At 45.4% G+C, this 19,457-nt stretch overlaps 1 protein-coding gene across 1 annotated transcript; it reads right to left on the bottom strand.

Annotated features, from left to right (window-relative positions):
- Positions 1-1,860: 1,860 nt before the first annotated feature.
- LOC119172822 (uncharacterized) lies at positions 1,861-19,199 on the bottom strand. Its single transcript, XM_075893153.1, has 2 exons — positions 17,833-19,199; positions 1,861-1,994 (listed from the first exon to the last, which is right to left on the bottom strand). The coding sequence occupies exons 1-2, from the start codon at positions 18,659-18,661 to the stop codon at positions 1,861-1,863; spliced, it is 963 nt and encodes a 320-aa protein (XP_075749268.1). The 5' UTR covers positions 18,662-19,199.
- Between the last annotated feature and the right edge of the window lie 258 nt (positions 19,200-19,457).

The following is a 19,457-nucleotide window of genomic DNA, read 5'->3' as shown; positions in this document are numbered from 1 at the left end:
ATTTCTACTTTGCCAGAGTCTATAAATTTGGGCCCTAGTGCCATGTACTTTCCAAATAATAAACGAACGCGACTGCGTCTCGTCTAGTTTTCGGCGCTTCATTCATGGCCCCTTCTGTCACCTTCCTTCCACCGTTATCGCTCTTTGAGGCCTTGCTTTTAACGTAAACACCAATGACGCCATGCAAACACAACAAAGAAGACAATAACTGGTCAGACGTACACGCGGAAATGCTTCACTTTGGACTCCGCGTTGACTGAGCAATCGCTACACTCAATGATTTTGTACAGAAATAGGAAAAAAATTGAGACAGACAGACAAAAAGAGAACAATACTGCAGTGATGAAATCACCGGAGGCTGCAGATGGAGGCGCGTTCGTTATCTCGACTAATTGCCGCCTTGACACAGAGGAGACGTGAAGTACACGTCGGCAGGCATGTCCGGCGACTCCGGTTGACGGAGACTTCGGCGGGTCCCGGGTACAGGGTGGCTGGCATTAGAGCGGATACAACGTGACATGCTTGTATGGCAGACTCCGCGTTGTCGAAGTCGGTGCTTCTAGTGTTACCTGCCCGCACGCTATGAGTAACCGTTCAAGCACTCGAATGCGTCTATCTTGGTGTGCGCGCGGAGAGCTTATTGAGCATTGCGTTTTAACTCCTGCTCTCTGTGGTTTCACGGGGCCAGCGGTGAAGAACGACTGAAAGCGCCTAGTTGTGCACAGGCCTTTCTATCCCCTCAGCTATCAGGGTCAAGTATCAAAGATGTCAGTGGTCCAGAAGTTGCTGCCCCCACGGCTTTGTAAAATGAGTAAATTAATGGCGTAGACTAGTGTGATGTGTCGAAAGCAGGCAGAATGAATACTAAATTAGAATTTCAGGACTTAATTTTTGGGTATTAGTACCGCACTCACAAGTGCTGTCCTTTGAAACTCTGTTGCAAAACACATTTTCTTCATTTTGATTTTGCCGCTGCTGCAACAGATTAGCTTAACTTCTAAAACATTATTTTTCTCTAGTGGGCTTCAAGTACGATATAAAATTGGGATCTCTATCAAGAATTCACAGGCAGCAACAATTCAAAGCCGACAACGAGTGTCTAAGCTGATGAGTGAACGTGGCTGTAGGAAATAAAAATAATAATACTCATCATTGCATTAAGAAGCTATGTAATTTGAAGAAGACAAACAGAACAACACAAAAACGCGAACTGCACAGATATCTAAAAGAATAATCCATATAAAGTAATCATCAACTAAAGACGAAAAGAAAAGAGAACTTTGAAATAGAGTCTGTGAATTCGAGGGTCTGTGAATGCTCGTGGTGAGGAGATTTCAGTGATACATATACTTTTTTTACTGCCAGCGAGTATCTGTACGGACTCTATCCGCAATGTGACCACGCTGTAGGTACTAGGCTATTTCCTTAGACTGCGCTCACGCTTCACGCTCCACATACTGATTATGTACATAGAGCTTCTGATTACATTTTAATGCACCTATTCTGTATTCCTTCTAATTTTTTCTGTCTTTCTGTGTTTATTTAATACTCCTCTCCTGGTGATGGGATCGTCAGCATTAAGGTAGCCTATACCCCTCCCATGTTTTCATGTATAAATAAAACAAAATGCTATCGGATGTTCCGGTTCTGCGCCGCTGATCACACGAAACCACGTTTGGTCGAGGTACACGTGCTCACAAGTCTTTCCCGTCTGAGGCCACACGCCTCGGCTAAGTGGGGAAACGTCCGCATTCTCCCGACGTCGTCTCGGGACAGGAATGAGCATCTCCTGCTGCGGCGACTGTGGCGGTGATGGCGATGGCACTGGGACCGTGCATCGGTCAGGGCCAGTCGTCGAGGTCAGCCGACTGCCACCGTCGGCGCCGTCAGCGTCGCGTTGTCGGCGGCGAACGTCGCCGTCACGGCGGCCCCCGTCGTGGTGGTGGCAGCCGTGGACGTCGGAAGCCGGAACAGGTTCTCGTTCTCTTTCCTCACTGCGCAAGAGGAGGAATAAGATGGGAAAGAAAGAGAAAGAAGTGAGTTTTAGTCGTGTAATTTTATTCAAGCCACTACACGTATTTCAACATAATGCCCACTTTAACAAACACTAGAAAAAGTAGTCCGGAAGGAATTTTTAAAATGTGAACAAATACAAGTCATATATTCCAAAGTAATTGGGTTTGGCAAACTCAGTTGTTTGGTTGGCTTCAAAAATCAGATTATCGTTAAAGAGTTCTTATTTTTTGTCTTCTTTGTTTCTTACTCTCTGAAGCTTTATTTTATTGTGATGTCTTCTCTCTTGTAGATTAGTTTTTTTGGTAAGCAATAGTGCAGTTACCGTCCTTAGGATACTATGTATTGTCTAGTCCCCCAGAGTAGGTACGTGCTCTGATTACGAAGAAACAAATAAATCATGTGGAAGATCAGTGACTAGATATTTTTTTATTGAAATTAATTGCTAGAGCCGCAGTTAACCGGTTAGCTGGTCAGTGAGTAGACAGATAATTAATTAAATTTGTTTTGCGACAGCTGTAGTTAATAAGGTAACTTGTCAGTAAATACATTTTCAATTGAATTTCTTTTGCCACAGCTGCCGTTGACGAGTTAACTGGACATTGAATAGAAAAAAATGTTGAATTAAATTTCTTTTGCCTCAGCTGCAGTTTACCAGTTGACTGGTGAGTGTCTAGATTGATACCGAATTAAATTTCCTTGGTCACAGCTGCAGTTAACCAGTGAACTGGTCAGTGACTAGAGAGATTTCGAAGTGAATTTCTTTTGTGATAGCTGCAGTTAGCCAAGATACCGCAACATATAATGCATGATTGTTTCCCAGTTCTACTTAAGCATCTCTATGAGTTATGATCCCTGTCAAGAATTCACAGTAAGCAACAATAAGAAGCCATTGAAGAGATGAGTGAATGTTGCATGGGAAAAACAAACAAACAAACCCTGCTGAACCTTATAGATGTAATTTAGAGAAATATTAATAGTATTAAAAACCGAACACGATTCCTTGTAGTTGTTGAGAAGGGTAATGTGCAGTCATTTTACATTACGCTTCTATCGTGGTGTAGATCTATGCTCAACGCCTGGCTGCATTGATGAAACATATATGTGACAAAAGTGACGAAGGCGCTGGTATTTCAAAGTTCTGTGGCACGTTGAAGGATACATTTTCTTGACAATATTTATTGATCACATGCGCATTAAAATTTGAAGCATTCGCGTTTGTGATCTCGGATAGTGCACCCTCCAATGAAGGCACGCTTTCCCACAGATTTCGCAGAACAAACAGATTGGAAAAAAGAAAAACACATGGAGGCATCAGTATAAGACATTCGTCTTTTCTCAGGCGTGGTAGCAATATAGCTAAAATAATGAAATAAAAACCGCTGAACGATATATTTTTATACGCCTCGAGTCCATCAAAAGAAGAGGAGGCACTGGTACGGGTCGTGAGACCACGAGTCTCCCGCTTTTTTCTCTCGTGAGTCTTTTCTTTATTTAGTTTCACGAACCAAGCGACACGAAGAGGGCGGCAATGGTAAGCCAGCTGTCGCAGCCAGGCTTTCATTTTCGCAGCACGCCGCCTTTAGCGCGCTCAGTTTTTCGCGAAAGATAACTGTGTACGTTGTATGTGCGGACTGACGCTTTTGCGATGTGTTAGCTCAGCGCAACTGGAGCGCATGCACTGTCCATCACGGGGACGGCCATAGCAGCTTTGGCCCGCAAAGATGACGGACAGCTCCGCAAGGCTTTGGCCGCGTATATACCGCAGTTGTCGCAATTGACTCTCTACAGTCGCCCTGCGAAACCGCTTTCACGAAACTTCTTCCCCACCCTCCCCCTTTTTATCGGATCCCCCGCTTCATCGACGACCCGATTCAATAGGGAAGCGGCAGCCATGACGACAAATCAACGGCAGCATCTGTTCAGGCCGCGACCTCTCGCTCCCCCTTCGCTCCCTCTTCCCCTCGTTCCTCCGCGCTGCACATTCGACCTTGCGGTTTCTGTCAGGAGCCAAAGCCCACTCGAGTACTTTCCCGCCTCTGTTGACCTTCTGCGGGGAGTCATGCACGGGTGATCAGCGCTACCGCCTTTTTTTCCCCAGCCCTCTCGCCTTTTCCCATTCAGCTTTCCCGAACAGCCCGAACGGGCCCGCCTCCCTCCCGGTCAGCCCAGGTTCGTATTTAGCCGATCATTTCAGTTTTCCCTCAACGATGCCCCGACACTCTCGTCTTTTCGTTCGCCCAGTAAAATATGTTTTATTGCGATAGCAATTATATGGACACTCTCGGCTGGATTTAGCCGCCGGTGTCGGCGTCGACGGGGATGTCGATGCCATGCACCGTATAAGTATACGTATATATATATATATATATATATATATATATATGAAAATGCAAGAAAAAAAATAGAAGGCTCCAGCGTGGGAATCGAACGTGGGACCTCCACGTCGTGAAGGTGAGACGTTAACCATTGAGCTACCGAAACGTAGCTCAATGGTTAACGACAAGCTAGTTATATATATAACGACAAGCTAGCTATATCTACCACTTATCGCTGCTCACGGGCATCTCGGAGGGAAGCTATTGTGTTTTCAGCATTATCAGCAAGATGGCACAATGCGCGCGCGGCGGCTCTCATCTCTCACGCATACTTTGGCTCACGGAGAGGAGGAGATTGGACGATCTCTCACGTGCCCTTATCTCCAGGTGGGGAGGATTTTACGTTTTGGCTGGCGTTTGGCTTGCACTGGAACGATTCTGTTGTACTTACGGGGTGCACAAAGGTCATTGCAATCGTTGCACAGCCTCCGTTTGCGAAAATGGGCGCGCTTTTCAGACACAGAGAAGTAACAATTGAGTCGCTTATTCACGTGGATCTGTACCTGTGAGTACGTTTCGTGTGTCATTTGTACGTAAGAAACGTGGGGCAGGTCTCGATCATCTTGCCATTCTGCGCGTGACCTTCCGATTTGTTGCTATCGCGTTCATCGCTTCGCCTTTGCGGCAAAGCTATGACATTTTTTATTCCAGCTTCGGCTGTTTAATAGTCGCAGACGTATTAAAGGGCGGGTTAAATTAGAGCCAGCTATTCCAAAACATTGATGAAATGTCTAACGCAATGGTTATTGGTTGGGTAATTTAGTAATTCGGCTTAAAGTGTCTCGTTCGTAACAATCAACTTGAAGCACCCCGAAGACGCAGACAATGTAAGTGAACAAGAAAGTGCAAAGGGAATGGGCTGTCATGCCCAGATTACACAGGTCAGATTACGCAAGCTTGTGAGTTAAGAAAACGGTTAAAAGGACTATAAAGGCAACTATTAAGTCGACGTGTTTTGTTGAAATAGTGGTCTAGAAACCTCGTAGTGTTACTTTTGTGCCAAAGACCTTATCTCGAAATAAAATAATGTTTTAGTGGTTCGCAATGAGTTTGCGTACTTCAAATCACTAGCCTCAAGAAACAGGCCGTCTAACGTCACTGTTGTTGACGTGTACAAGTTTGCCCGGCTTTACTGCATGGCCGCCGAAACTAATAGCAGCACAACGAAAGAATAAGTGCAACAGCAGCAACAACGCCCATTGATCAATTTTTGGCTATTGACTCCAAAATGGCAGACATGTTTGGTTCAACTGAGCACCACTAGATGGCGCGACCTGTCCTCTCCTGACAAAGCGAAGTCTTGGCGCATCCTGATGCACACAGCTGGATAGACATGCAGTGAGCAAACATAACACATGTAGCGATTTCAGCTGGGCTGCAGACAAAGAGCTTCAGAAGACAATGTGCACATACATCTCGTTGCGCTCCTTCAGTCACAGTACCAGTGTTAAAGAAAAATTGAAGAGTCGTATACGTAGGAATGCTTCACAAAAAGTAGTGTGCATCGTGTTGAGAAACATAACGACAAATGGGTTATTGTGTTCATACTCGCAAAAAAGCCATTCAGTTCGAGACAGTGGCCTAAAGCAACAAGTATTCAAGGTGCAATAGCTGAATCAGCAGGGAAAATAGCACGAGTTTCGTGGTGCGTATACCTAAAGCTCGCGGTGTATTGATATTTCGTTCTAGGCTAATGTGCCTCGTTAACTAAGTCACTACAATTAATAAGCTGCAGTATGCACCGTAAAGTGACTATTACCAGGTTTAGATTTTACCAGTTTACTTCGTTTTTTGATTTTGTGACTTGTAATGGCCACCGCTTGGTGCGGTTGAGCTCAAGGGCTGAAATTTTGTTATACGCCGTAGGAGATACCGATCGATATATATATATATATATATATATATATATATATATATATATATATATATATATATATATATATATATATATATATATTATAAACATGCTCCTTATATAGCTCTAGTTCTATCAGAAGGATCTAAAAAACGTATTTTCATCTTTTCCCGGGCTCTTGATTGAAGCGCTGCTCGCGCCTTACTTTTCAGTCATTTAAAATTTTGCTTCTCGTTATTTTTCGGGTCATCGAATATCGCTCACAAAATTTTTACAGATTCGATGCATAGGCCTTCGCTCCTGCTTTGCGAGTTCGATCGCGATTTTTTCCTGTCCTTTCCAATAATAATATTAAAGAAAATAGAGCAAACGGAGAAGGACACTGCTCCATTCCCGTATTGAGAAAACATTAATCTTGTATTCTGGGAGTACAAAGTGAGCCGGACGTTTAATGAACCGAAGAAATTCAGCAAATCACCCCGTCTCACTCACGCCCTCGTATCAGCTTTTCTTTTTCCCTCCAAGTGCTTCTTATTCTTTCGTAACTTTACGCCAGTCTTTCAACAAGGCTATGGATTCGGTGACACGCAGCGGAAACGCCCGCCATGTTGGCTCAGCACGTACGTGTGACGACGCGTCCGAGCGAACAAAATCCCCTGGAACCGAAAAGGGGCCTTCGACAGGCTCTTCTCACGCTGGGAGCGACGAGCGGAAGAAAAAGAGGAAATATTCCTCGATGCTGTGGCGATTTCCGACATCTTCTGAATTGCAAAACAGATTCGGCGTTCTATCGAGGGGACGGCTGCTCGGCTGCGTCTCTTCGCTTCTCCTGCGAGTTTGTGTGCGTGTGTGACTTATGGGATTGTCCACAGCGCATTGCATGAGCTCCCGGGAAGGCAAATACGGGGAGAAGTGATTCTTAAGAAGAGAGAAACGAAGAAAAAAAGTGAGCCCCGTAACTGACTGCATCATAGTGCGAGGAGATATTCTTGAATTGAAGGAGGGTGAAGGGTGGGGTTAAGTGACGAAGTAACTGTCTCTCAGGCGAGGACACCACAACCGTGACACTTGAGGGAGAAGGGGGGACAAGGTAGGGGAGGAATTGGAGAAGATTGAGAGGCATGCGTGTTCGGGAGGGTAGTATAACAGATGACTGGCAGCTTAACATAGTGCGACACCTTAACAGTAGCTCACGAAGGATAGGGGTAAGCAGGGATTAAAAGGATAGAAAGCAATTGAATGTATAGAAATAGATAGAGCCGCAAGGACAGAGAGACCACATACGGAAATAAGTAGAAAATAGGGAAGATGGACGCGGTCACAGGAGTCCGAGGAAGGGGCACGACTCGGCGAGAGCTCCTGTCGGCGTCAGGAGATGGCGTAGGGCGAGCCAGCCGGAAAGAGCTGCGCTGTCGTCGGGTGATCGCGGGGGCACAATCGGTCGGCACGAAATCTAGCGAGTGAGTCCCAAAGCAGATACGTAGGAATTAAGCCTGTTGCTATGGCATTAATTGTGAGAACCATGCCGAAAAAAAAAACATAGCGGAAGGGGGTGAAAACGTCGATAGACGAGTGGCCGTTGACGCGTATTGTTGAAAATTTTCATTAGACTTTTTTCCCCTTAGGCATATGCAGGGTATTACTGAAAACGACATTAGAAGTGAAACACGAGATTTGCGTAAAGAGCGAGGAAATTGTCGCTGAGCCTAGCCGTGCGTATATGAATGTAAACGTGTATTGACACTTGATCGCCCGTAGGAAACACCGGTGATCTGTGTGACATGCATGCACGCCTCGTTCCGCTCGTATTGACTGCAATGACAAGAGGACCGGATCGAGGATGGTTTTTGCAACAGCAGCAGCGACTCTTAAAAAGATATAAAAAAGGACGAACGTACCCGGATATAAAAAAATGATTTGATTGCGACATCGATTATATGGACGATCTCGTCGAGTTTAGCCGTCGGTGTAGGGGCCGCTGTGACGTTCCGTATAAAGTCTAAATCTAAAACGAAACGATAACAATGCCCCGTACATTGCATAGTCTGTGTGCGAATTTCGCACGCGGGCGCAGGTGGCGAAGAACACCTATCTGCAGCAAGGTTGACACGGCGACACTGGAAACGTCGGAGTGAGTGTGAAGATTATTTACAACAAACAGGTATAACTGACGGTCATAAGTTGCAGTATCACGACAGGTGACCCTAACGTACTTCAACGCGACTTTGATGAGCCATATTCTTCGTCAAAGCCCAAAAATGTCGATGACCCTAACGTATTTTAAGACAACTTTTAGATGAGTAATGTTGTTCGACAAAGCCAAAAACACCTTTTTTGTGTTAAAATAGAATGACTACTAGTTTTACTTGGAATTTCAATAAAACTGCAAATGCGTACAAATAGGTCAAACTTACGTTTCGCCTTACAGAAGGTCAAAGATGTTAAATGATACGCTGAAATATCGCGCCATGCTCTGAATCATTCAACTGATCCTGCTGTAATGTAACCGCGTACCACGCACATTGCGCAGAATCAGTGACACTTGAAATAACCAACGTGAATGTGAGGAGCACCACAGCGTTTCAGTCGTGTCAGCCTTTAAGATTAGGTACAGAACGCAACTGTAACTCGGCGCGAAGGCTCAGTGGCCATGCCATGGATTATACCGCTGAGCGTGAAGTCGTGGATTCAATTTCCGGTCGCGACGGCCTCGTTTCTATGGAGATGAAATGCAGAACCGTCTATTTCGAGACTTGGGTGTCGGTGCAGAGGTTCCAAGCAGATGATAGTACACGCATAGGGGAGTTTGGCTGTGCCATTGTTCCGAAAGGTCAATCTATACCCTTTACGTTTTCGTGTCGCGCAATCGTAAAAGAAATAGTACAGTAGACAGAAACGTAAAGGCAACTTCATTTAAGCACACGCGCGCGCGCGCACACACACACACACACACACACACACACACACACACACACACACACACACACACACACACACACACACACACACACACACACACACACACACACACACACACACACACACACACACACACACACACACACACACACACACACACACACACACACACACACACTAAATTTTGAATTGTTTCGGGGGTCTTACATTTCAAAGCTATAATTTCGTTCAAGGGGGAAACATCGGCTTAATTTTGACCACCTGAAATTCATGAACTTGCATCTTAATCCAGGTGAGCGGGTGTTCTTCCATTTCACCAGAATGAAAATGCGGCTGTCGTGTATCGATCGCATGTTTTGGAACATATCCACGTCGCGTCTGCCTGTTAAGCCATGAAGGTGGATGTCAATCAATCAATCAATCAATCAATCAATCAATCAATCAATCAATCAATCAATCAATCAATCAATCAATCAATCAATCAATCAATCAATCAATCACATATCTATCAAAGAGAGACAGAAAGGTCCTAAACGAGGGACAGTGAGGTCTACCAGGCCGCTAGACTTGAAGGACTGTACTGCACTGGTGCGGGTGAGACAAAGCTGTGACATGAATCCTATTGAAGAAAGGGGTGTTAGCAAGATCACACCACTGCCATCAGTTATTGAAGCGGAAGTTTTAAAGATCCGCCCAGGTCTCCTCGCTGCCAGGCAGGCTGTCGCAAACCTCGCCTTCACGAAAGCCTGCTGCTGGAGGGAACCGCACTTAAGAGCCGATGAAAAGTACGAGAGGTTTATTTACATATTCACAAAATAAATATATGTGACTTTTGGAAGGGTAAAGGAAGAAATAAGCGCAGTTCCGTTACTGCCCCTCTCTCAATAAAGGACACTTCCACAGTTCTGCGCAGGGGATGGGGGTAAGCGGGGATTAAAAAGGATAGGGAGGAATTAACGGTGTAGAGATAAAAAGACGAGCGGGAAGAAAAAGCGGCACAGGTACAGCCACATAAGAAAGTAAGGAGAAGATAGGAAAGATGAACACGGTCTCAGAAGTCCGAGGACGGGGCACCATTCGGCGAGAGCTCTTGTCGGCGTCAGGAGATGGCGTAGTCAGCCAGAGCTGCACTGTCGTCAAAGATCGCGGGTGCACAACCAGTTGGCGCGAAATCCAGCGAGAAATCGAAACGGGAATTGACTCTCCGGGCATTCGTTTGCTGCTTTTTGTCCTCTCGCAGTCCCTGGACGCCAGGCCTCGGGAAACGGGGAGATACGTTTCACCGAATCAGGTCACCACTGTTGAGGGTCGTTCTGCCGGCACCGCCCCCAACATACGCACACGCACAACACAAAACATGTATTGTTCCGGGCACGCTGTCGCATCCGGGGAATGGTGCTGCCAGCAAACGGGATGTAACGAGTCTTTCGTGCCGCTGCTCGGGCCGACCACCCAGACTGTCGAACGGTGGTCGCAGGCCAGGCAACTTCAATGGGATCAGGCGTTGATTTGAGCGTCGGTGACCTCTCAGCCAGAGACGCAAAGCATGGTGGTCCGAGGTGCGTCGTCGGCGGAATCTCGGCGTCGTGGTCTCGGCGTACAAAGGCGCCACGTGTCGCATTTCTACGGCGGCATAAGCGACAGCAGTGGTGCGACGATAGTTATAGCGCGAGAACAAAACGACGACACAGAGACAAGAAGGACACGAAAGACACGAGCGCTAAAACTATCTATAACTATCGTCATGCCATACCAACTAGCCCTAGCTGCCACACTTCTAAGCAGTGGTGCGTGGACTAATTACTACCACGCACCTCCCAATACATGAAAAACAGCCGGGCGTCTTCGCGTTCCTCCTTGTCGCCACTAAGCGAGGCGGCTGCCTTTCTTCCGTCACGGCACCCGTGGCGCCGGGTGGTGGCTCGCCGATCACAACAGTACAAAACGTGTATCAGAATCAGAACAAACAAAATATCGATACAAATAGAGGAAAAAACGGCCAAGGAACAGAGAGACCACGGATAGCAGAGTTCAGCTGTTAGAATCCTCCCCCATCCTACTCCATCTCCCTCTATTCACTCGTCTCAGTCATGGTGAAGCCCGTGGAAGAGGTCAGCTGTTATAATCACCTCCCAGCGATCCTCCTCTCCCGACCGGGCCCTGAAACTTTTTCCTTCATTCACAGCGAAGCGTAGAAACGGGTGAGGCGTTTTTCAATGCACAGCCCTCTAAAGGACGCGGCGACAGACGAAATGATAAAGTAAAAGCAATGCAATGCAAACTACCTCGCAAAAAAGAAAATAAAGAAACGCAGAAAGGAAAGCAGGGAAGTTCAAAAGGGGATGCGGTCGAACGATGACATAACAATATGCCACTTTTTCGTCTTTCTTTCCTTCCTTCTTTCTTTCTTTCTTTCTTTCTTTCTTTCTTTCTCTCTTTCTTTCTTTTCTTCTTTCCTTCTTTTCTTCTTTTTTTCTTTCTTTCTTTTTACCGCCATGCACATGAACATATGTAAAAAAAGTAAAAAGCAAGGAATGAAGCAGAGTTAAAGTCAACGAGTGCATTTACGAGTCTGTGAGTGGCACGGGGATCAGAGATCCCCTCCCCTAACCGGCCGTAGAAAAAAAAGAAAAGAAAAAGAAAAAAACGTAATATATCAGAGCCAAACGAATCACAGCTGCGTTGTGCGAATGGCCATATGTTCTACTTGGTGAGAGTTTCTTACAAAGGAAAAAAACACACACACGAATAAAACAAAATAAACCGAAACGAGTACAAGGCAAGCCTGAACGAAAAATTCACAGAAACGGTTAGCAGTTTTATAACGTTAAGAGCTATAGCGGGCCCTCGGGACGATCAAGGCGAGCGTCCATTCGAATCGCGAGAAATCCGTCTACCCGTTAATATTATTTTTCAAAAGGGGTGTATTTATCGGTATACCGAAGTCCAAAAAAAAAGCCCTAATGTGTAACTGCTTTTGTGAAAATATATGCTATATATATGGGGAGTTTTCGATACGAGAATCTAATATACTGAAACATGCCCCCGAGTTATTATTCAGAACGAACAGAAAAAGAGAGGGAGAGTAAAGAAGAATGACTTAGCCATGAAGAAATGAAAGACACCACGAATGTTTGACCGAAAAGCTGATTGAGTCGCTGTGAGGCGTATTGTAATCGCGATGCTTTCATCTTTTGTACAGCAGGACGGGGCAAATATTATGCAGTTTCTTTTTTCGTGATCATGGGAAAAGAAAGTACTTGACTTTAACGTTACACACAGAAAAATATATTTCCGACGACCTACAGTTTCGAGTCTCCGGATCATATAGCGACCCGGCAAAGTAGAAGTAGAGAGAGATTGGACGTTTAGCCTCTCATAATTACCGTTTAGGTTGTAGAAAAAAAAAGAGGGACAGAAATCGTGTATTTCACGATGGTCAAGAAAGTCGTTAAATCCTCGCAGGCGAATCTCGACGACATACGCTCATATTGACGAAAAAAAAAAGGAGATCTGACGAAGCGGATGTGGGCTTTTGTATTCGAGATGAAAAGTCGCTTGGAAAGACTTCCGGTCTAAGGCCGTTTGGAAAACGCTGGATAAAATACAATTTCGTTTCGGATGCTGCACCGCCATGGCCAATAGAAACCGGACGGTAATAAAAATAGAAAAGAAAACGAAAGAGCAAGCGTACTCTCAAGTGTGTAAGGACAGCGGAGTCTGTTTTGATACGGGAACGCTAGTTATTACGTTTCGAGTCTTTTACGTGACTGCTGTTACAAGAGAGCACGGGTGATATCTGTGCCATGCTCACAACGACAACGAAATTCATACGGGCGCTGCTTCAATTTTTACGGTCAATCACTCTTCCCGGCGAGCAAGTATATAACGGAAGTAAAGAACAAAATAAGAAAGAAAGCAAGGAGGTTAACCCCAACTATACATATAGAATCCACACGGATAGTACCCCAGCACCTGCATTTCGCCAAAACGAAGTATAAGAGAAAGCAATAATAAGAAATCATTCATATACCACGGCGAGAATCATGTGCGCAGGGTAACATGCGTTTGTGGCTTCGGGCAACGCACGTATACGTATAGGTCTATATACAATTCGGAAGAAAAAGAGTCAGCTGCCTACTTAAACATATAAACATTGAAAACGAGATAGTTCAAGGCAGCTTTCAGCGCCTGTACGATCACTCGGCGGTGGCAAGCTCGAAGTGACCCGTTTTTGCGGCAGTAGACAAAATAAAGCCTACAACCAACGTATACGAAGCAGTCCGTACGCTTGTATGTGGAGAGAAATATGAATGTGGACCCATTATGGCAACGAGCGTGATGTTAGCGCTGATGGCCGGCCGTAATGGCTTGTATGAACGGAAAGCTTGAAGTGCCCGGCCTTTTGAATTCGTACTTGATGGGATTCGTAAGAACAGCCCTCGAAAAAAGAAATAAACGTCGCAGCTAATCTCGTTAAAGAAGTTGGAGAGCCAAAAACATCGAATTCAAGAAAAGAGACGCTGGTGCCAAAGGTTGAATTCAAGGAAATTTTTTGTCGTAAGTGATTTTTGCTTTTCGCCAAACAGCTTCGCTATTAACATGTTCCACATTAGCATTGGTTGAAATGTACTCTTGCGAACATTTGTTGCGTACCATGCTTTTGTGAAGGTGGTCTTATAAATGATCCTTTTCGAAGATGGTTGACGTCTGCGCAAATGGCGTACCTCAACGTTCGGTATAGGGACAGAATCGAGAAGATGTTTTCTTTAAGGATTTCTCTTTGCTACAGGCAGCGCTGCTTTCGGTAATGATATGTCGAGGCACAGGATTGGTTGAAACTTTGTCGTAAGACAAGTGCTATTGCGTAAGAGCTTTTCGAACACAAGAGCTTCTAGTTCCGGAGAAGCATAAGGAAGCTCCACCCACTACCGTGACAAAACCGTTCAATTAAAGTGCGATGCTTATATAGGAGGACCTTTTTTACGGAGAGGAGGATTTCGTCCTTTCTGGGCTGATGCACTGGTGTACAAAAGCCGACGTCAAAGCCTCGGCAGTGCATTTTTTGATGGGTCACGCGCACTGACAACAGCCCTGAGAGGAATATGGCGGCGTCCAGGAGAGCGTTGAGGAAAAAGGTCCATAGCAGCCACTGCATAGTTATTCGTTATATTCAACATACATCATTATAATGAATTGGTCGAGCCCAGTTACGCGCACGTAAGATATTCCATGCACTGAACTTCGGGGTATACTGTCCATTTCTACTCTTCTGCTCACGAATGTACGTCATGCAGCCACAAACACCTACACGCATGTGTTGTAGGACAAGGTAGAACATTACTTATAAAGCGCACAGTTTTTTTTTGCATACTAAGCGAATGATATTTTTTTGAAGAAAAGCAATGCAGTTTAGATTAAGTATATACTGTAGAAAAGCAAAGAGAAAGTCCCACATATTCGCACCGTTTTTTCGAAAAATAAAAGCAAACAGAAAACCAATAGTGGAAGGTTTTTGCGTGAAATCACTTTCACAGCAAGGATCAGTGTGCAGGAGGACAAAGAAATGAACATCACCAAAGAGCCAAAGAGCAGTTTCTGGTTCACTGCGCTGGCTTTTAGGAAATTGGAGAGGATAACTAGCTCAAGTTGTTGCGTTTTATTTCCCCGTCTAAAGTTAGAAAGTTAGATGGACGAAGCAGCAGAGCGTGAACAAGATGTTAACGTAGCTAGCTCACTTTTTTTATCTTCATTTTGTAGCGTTTATTCATGCCGTAGAACACTCAGAAATCAAAGCTTGGAACTTTGCAGCGAGGTAAACGTCATGTCCTCGAAGTTTCGATGATATAAAAACGTGCCGTCGCTGCACGCTGCCCCAGCTTCACGACCACGGAGTTTTTTGTTTTTTTCCTTTACTTGACGAGATGAAGTTTCGTCGGTTTTTTATGTTATCTTGCCGGAGTTCACTCAGAAAAACACGGCCGGTGCTGTGCACTTTTATCGATGAAGTGAAAAGCGTGATTCTACCTTTAGCGGCAGTAGACGTTTCAAAATTAGTATTAAAAGCTGGGAGCACTTATAGAACTACACGAGCTGTAGTCGGCTTGACGTAGCTTGAGCGATCACGTATGCGCAAGGTGACGGCGTCGGCTGCTTCAAACTGTTTAGAAGTCACAACAACGATGGCGTGTTTTGCAGCTCAACTATAGAAACACCATGTAGAAAAATAAGAACAACAACAACGCAATTTAATTATCAAGAAGGGCTATAGTATGTGTCTGTTGGGCAACATAAGCTCCACATACACAGCGATTGTGTTGTGCAACAGCTCCCAAAAACTTCGCTCCAACTATATTTGTAGTCTTGTCAAATGTCCCTTACAGCCCACGGACAGTGGGAAAAATATATGATCGAAACGGACTTCACTTTCACAAAAAATCACGATACTCAGGTATTGATGAAATTAGAAGCAATTAGGTAGTGACGTTTTTAGTTGTTCTCTTTGTTTTTATCTTGGCATTTTGAAATTGAAGACTTCTGAAGTCACGCCTGCTTTGCAGAAATTCGGATACTTGAATCCCCCCTGTACTTTTTCGACTTGCTGCAGTGTATGGACCTTTGTTTGTCTTTTTTTGACCGCTTCATAATGGTTTATTATAGTTAACGCCAAAAAACAATAATAAGTACAACACTAATTCTAAAAGAAAGGGCGTGCAATCACGGACAAAAGAAATAGATCAAGACACCGCCAACGCTCAGTTGTAATTTGGCACACTTTTGGGGTGGATAAATCAAAAGAGATGCCATTACAATAAGAGTTTCTCCTTCCCCTGAATGCAAAACGGACTTAACCGTGAATTCATTGGACTTTCGAGATTTCACGAAATCTTGACTCACAAAAATTTACTGTCGTGGCCTTCTTATTATGGCTACTTTCAATTTCAGTTCGTCATGGAAGTAATCTTATTCTTTTTTTTTTCTATCCTACGTTTGAATAGAAGGAAATGTACCGGTTATTAAGAGGTGGTTTTGAAACATAGCGCCAAGTGAAGAAGCCCTATACACGGGCGGTACCACTCAGACGAATTAAAGTTTCTAGGGAGACCTTATGCATTGTCACGCGCGTGCTAGCACATGCATATAAGAACCGTGAGGTTCACCGGCCGTGGAAGCTTAACAGGTAGTGTCTTGCTGATAAGATTGAGGATGCCAGATGTATTTGCGGCCCGGGCGGCCGCATATTGATAGCAACGGAATGTAATGTCGCCCCTGTATGGCCAGGCTTATTCTCACGTTAAACAATCCTTCATGGCCCAAATTAACCGGCAGTCTACGCACCTCGTAATGAATATTGAGGATTTGTCGCATAACGCTCCGCATACTATAAATTTTGATATCGCTGCTTTGACATGATAATAGCTTATATTTTAAACTTTCCAACATAAATATATTCGTGTCCTTCAAGCACGAAATAAACAAAACAAAAACTGCTCGGTAAACTTCATCTCGACGAACACTGAGTATGCCCGACAGCATCTACGACATCTAAAGATTTTTTGTTCAAGCTAAGATTGTCAGCATTGTTTCACAAAAGTTATGAAAGCGGAGCCCTAACATCTTGAGGCCTCTGCTTTTAGCGACCGTAGTATGCTTGACACCGTCACTGAGTGCCAGATGTAGACGAATAAAATATTCTGTGATCGCAGTGAGAAACAGTATTTAATCAGAAAGTGACAGAATGTCACGTTGCACCTTTTTCTTGAATCTTTTAAATAAAAAAAATATATAGCCAGAATACTCCGACCAAACTATCAAGGTATTTTCTTCGTACAAACTGTTTGCTTTTTAGCGGCAACATTTTCTAATCGTGTGGCCAAGCGCACAGTTCACATAATTAGAGATGTACCAGAACAACTTTGTAAATTTAAATCCCTGAATTTTTACCTACAGCAACGTGATAGCCACAGGGTAGTGAGGTGAGAACTTAACCGATAGAAACACCAACAAAAATATTCAGCCAATGCGAATGTCACGACTGCGTTTAAGACATTTGCATGCCTCCCCAAGCTGTACTAAACCTGGAGAATCGCATTAAGAATTCAGATTGAGATGTAGGCTACAATTATTGCTTAGCGTTTAAAAAAAACGACAAAAGAAGCGCTCAACGTCAAGAAAGCGGCACTGTGGGACTTCAGGGGAAGCAAAGGTAATTCGGAATGGTATAGCTTTATTAGCTTTATGAAAAAAAGGAAAAAAAAACAAGTGTCTTGCGTAGGCCTAATAATGCAAAAAATATCAGATAAATGGTAATGCTGACTAAAAGTAACAATGAAAGAGACAGCAGGAAAAGAGAAAAGCAAAAGGTGGCTATGCCAAACACAGGACAGGTAGTAATCAACGCTCCCTTTTTAAAGGCAATACTTAGGTAAACTTCATAAATATTCAAATTATCATCATTATCATCGTTAACAACGTAATCGGACGATTATTGCGACCCCTCATCAAGGGTGCATTTTCAAAAAAATAGAGTTCATGCACGTTGCACAGCTACGTACCCGAACGGTCCCTTCCACGCGAGTCAGATTAGAGTGACTAACATGGAGAGGTGCTAACAGCAATACAGTTCCTCCAAAATTTCTGCCCCAGGAGTAGAGACCATATACTTACAGACTTCGTCTACAGCCGGCGATAAAAATAGCGTGATGGCGACTAGCAAGACGCTGGCCGTCAGCAGAGCCAGCGCAACGAGAACCACGGCGAACACTATCCTGCGCCGACGGCTTTCCTTGTGGGAGAGCCCAGCCGCAGGCACCAGTCCGACTTCGACCGCAAACAGTTCGGTCAGCGACGTCGTCTTCAGCAGCCTCCCGCCAGTTCCGGCTGGCGCTCTGTTCGAAGCACCGTTATTCCACTGCGCACTACCACAGTCACCGGAGGCCAGGGTTGACCTGGATCCCAACTTTACACTGTCCGGGTCTCGCTTGACGCTGCCCACCCGTCGAATCTCGGGACCATCGCGAAGCGTCACCATACTACGAGGTCTAGGTCCTTCACTGCTCGTCCTTCGCACCGGTTGCCGGTTTTTTATCGGAGTACTTTTGTCGCTGTCTCGCTCCGCTGCAGTTGAGGACGCGGAACGTCGAAGGCGTCGTCCCTTGCGGCCACCGTTCTTGTTGTTCGGGCTCTTGCCCCTCCTGCTACCGCGGGCGTTACTCCTGTCCTGGTCGTGCTCGCCAGCCGCCGCTTCCGACTGTACGGACGGCCGCCGCTGCTGATGTTTTCCATGTCGCTGATTCTTATGGGTCCTGTGGTTCCCGCCACAGTTGTCGCGATCTTTCGCGCTGGGACCGCTGCATGTGAGGCTGTCGAGACTTCGAGAGCATCGCGGTGCGTCGTCTTCCCTTATACGAGCGAATGCAGACGGCTCCTTGCACTCCTTGCGGTGGTTCTTAGAGTTCCGACGTCTAGCACCGTTCTTGTTTCCACCGCCTTCCATAACTAATTCTTGTTGATATTCATACTTAAGCTCTGACTTAAATATAGCGTCACACCAAACAGCAATGTTTGAACTTAGTGTGCTGGCAGCGTTCGCATAAGCTGAACTGGGTTTGCGGCTGCTTCAGCAATCGTTATTTGAACGAAGTAGCACTAAACCCGTTTGCTAAACGTCACAGGAGAACGACAACGCTATTTTATCAATGTGTTTTTTTTTCACATTGCACTGGCATCCCATGATACGAGGGATACCGAACGTCCGATATACCAATGTTCAGCGTTGTCGCTGGTCATTTTCAGATGATTCTGTACTCCTTGATACAAGCCCAGGGTAGCCAAAAAGTGCAATCATTGCATCCGAAGGCGAAATGGAAACACGTAAACACAACAATGTTAGAGATGAGATGCACGACAGGGAAACAAAAACAACCGCGGAATCCCGTGGGCCGTGCCTAAGGCTAGGACATTAGGGATTCCGCACACCGCTTCTCACGGACTGGTTGATCGTCCCACGGCGGTCGTTTCTACGGAGATTTCGTTCCTTTCTCTCTTCGTCCTGGTCGACTCCGGGGCCAGTCTCCCGCTCACCCGTTTCATCCGGTATTCCTCGTTCGCGTGGCGCAACAGACTGCCAGCCTGGACCCCCGAGAGCCCAAGCCGCGGGCCTGTCTGGGACGTCAGAGTCTGAAGGATGGCGAGGAGGATCGTTGCCGCTTGGGGGTGACGAGCGGCTGCGCAGGGGATAGGGGAGAGTTCGTTCCTAACGCGGGGCCCCTACTCTCTCACCACTCACCACT

The sequence above is a fragment of the Rhipicephalus microplus genome, chromosome 4 (genome assembly GCF_043290135.1).
Source record: "Rhipicephalus microplus isolate Deutch F79 chromosome 4, USDA_Rmic, whole genome shotgun sequence".
Taxonomy (NCBI): Eukaryota; Metazoa; Arthropoda; class Arachnida; order Ixodida; family Ixodidae; genus Rhipicephalus; species Rhipicephalus microplus.
The sequence above is the reverse complement of the archived record's forward strand: the minus strand, read 5'-3'. Positions and strand labels throughout refer to the sequence as shown.

Excerpts from the sequence above, each read along its gene's own strand:
- LOC119172822 (XM_075893153.1), bottom strand. The coding sequence starts at position 18,661 with ATGGAAGGCGGTGGAAACAAGAACGGTGCTAGACGTCGGAACTCTAAG. Across the intron at positions 1,995-17,832 it reads GCCGGCTGTAGACGAAGTCT|TGAGGAAAGAGAACGAGAAC; the intron begins GTAAGTATATGG and ends CCTCTTGCGCAG.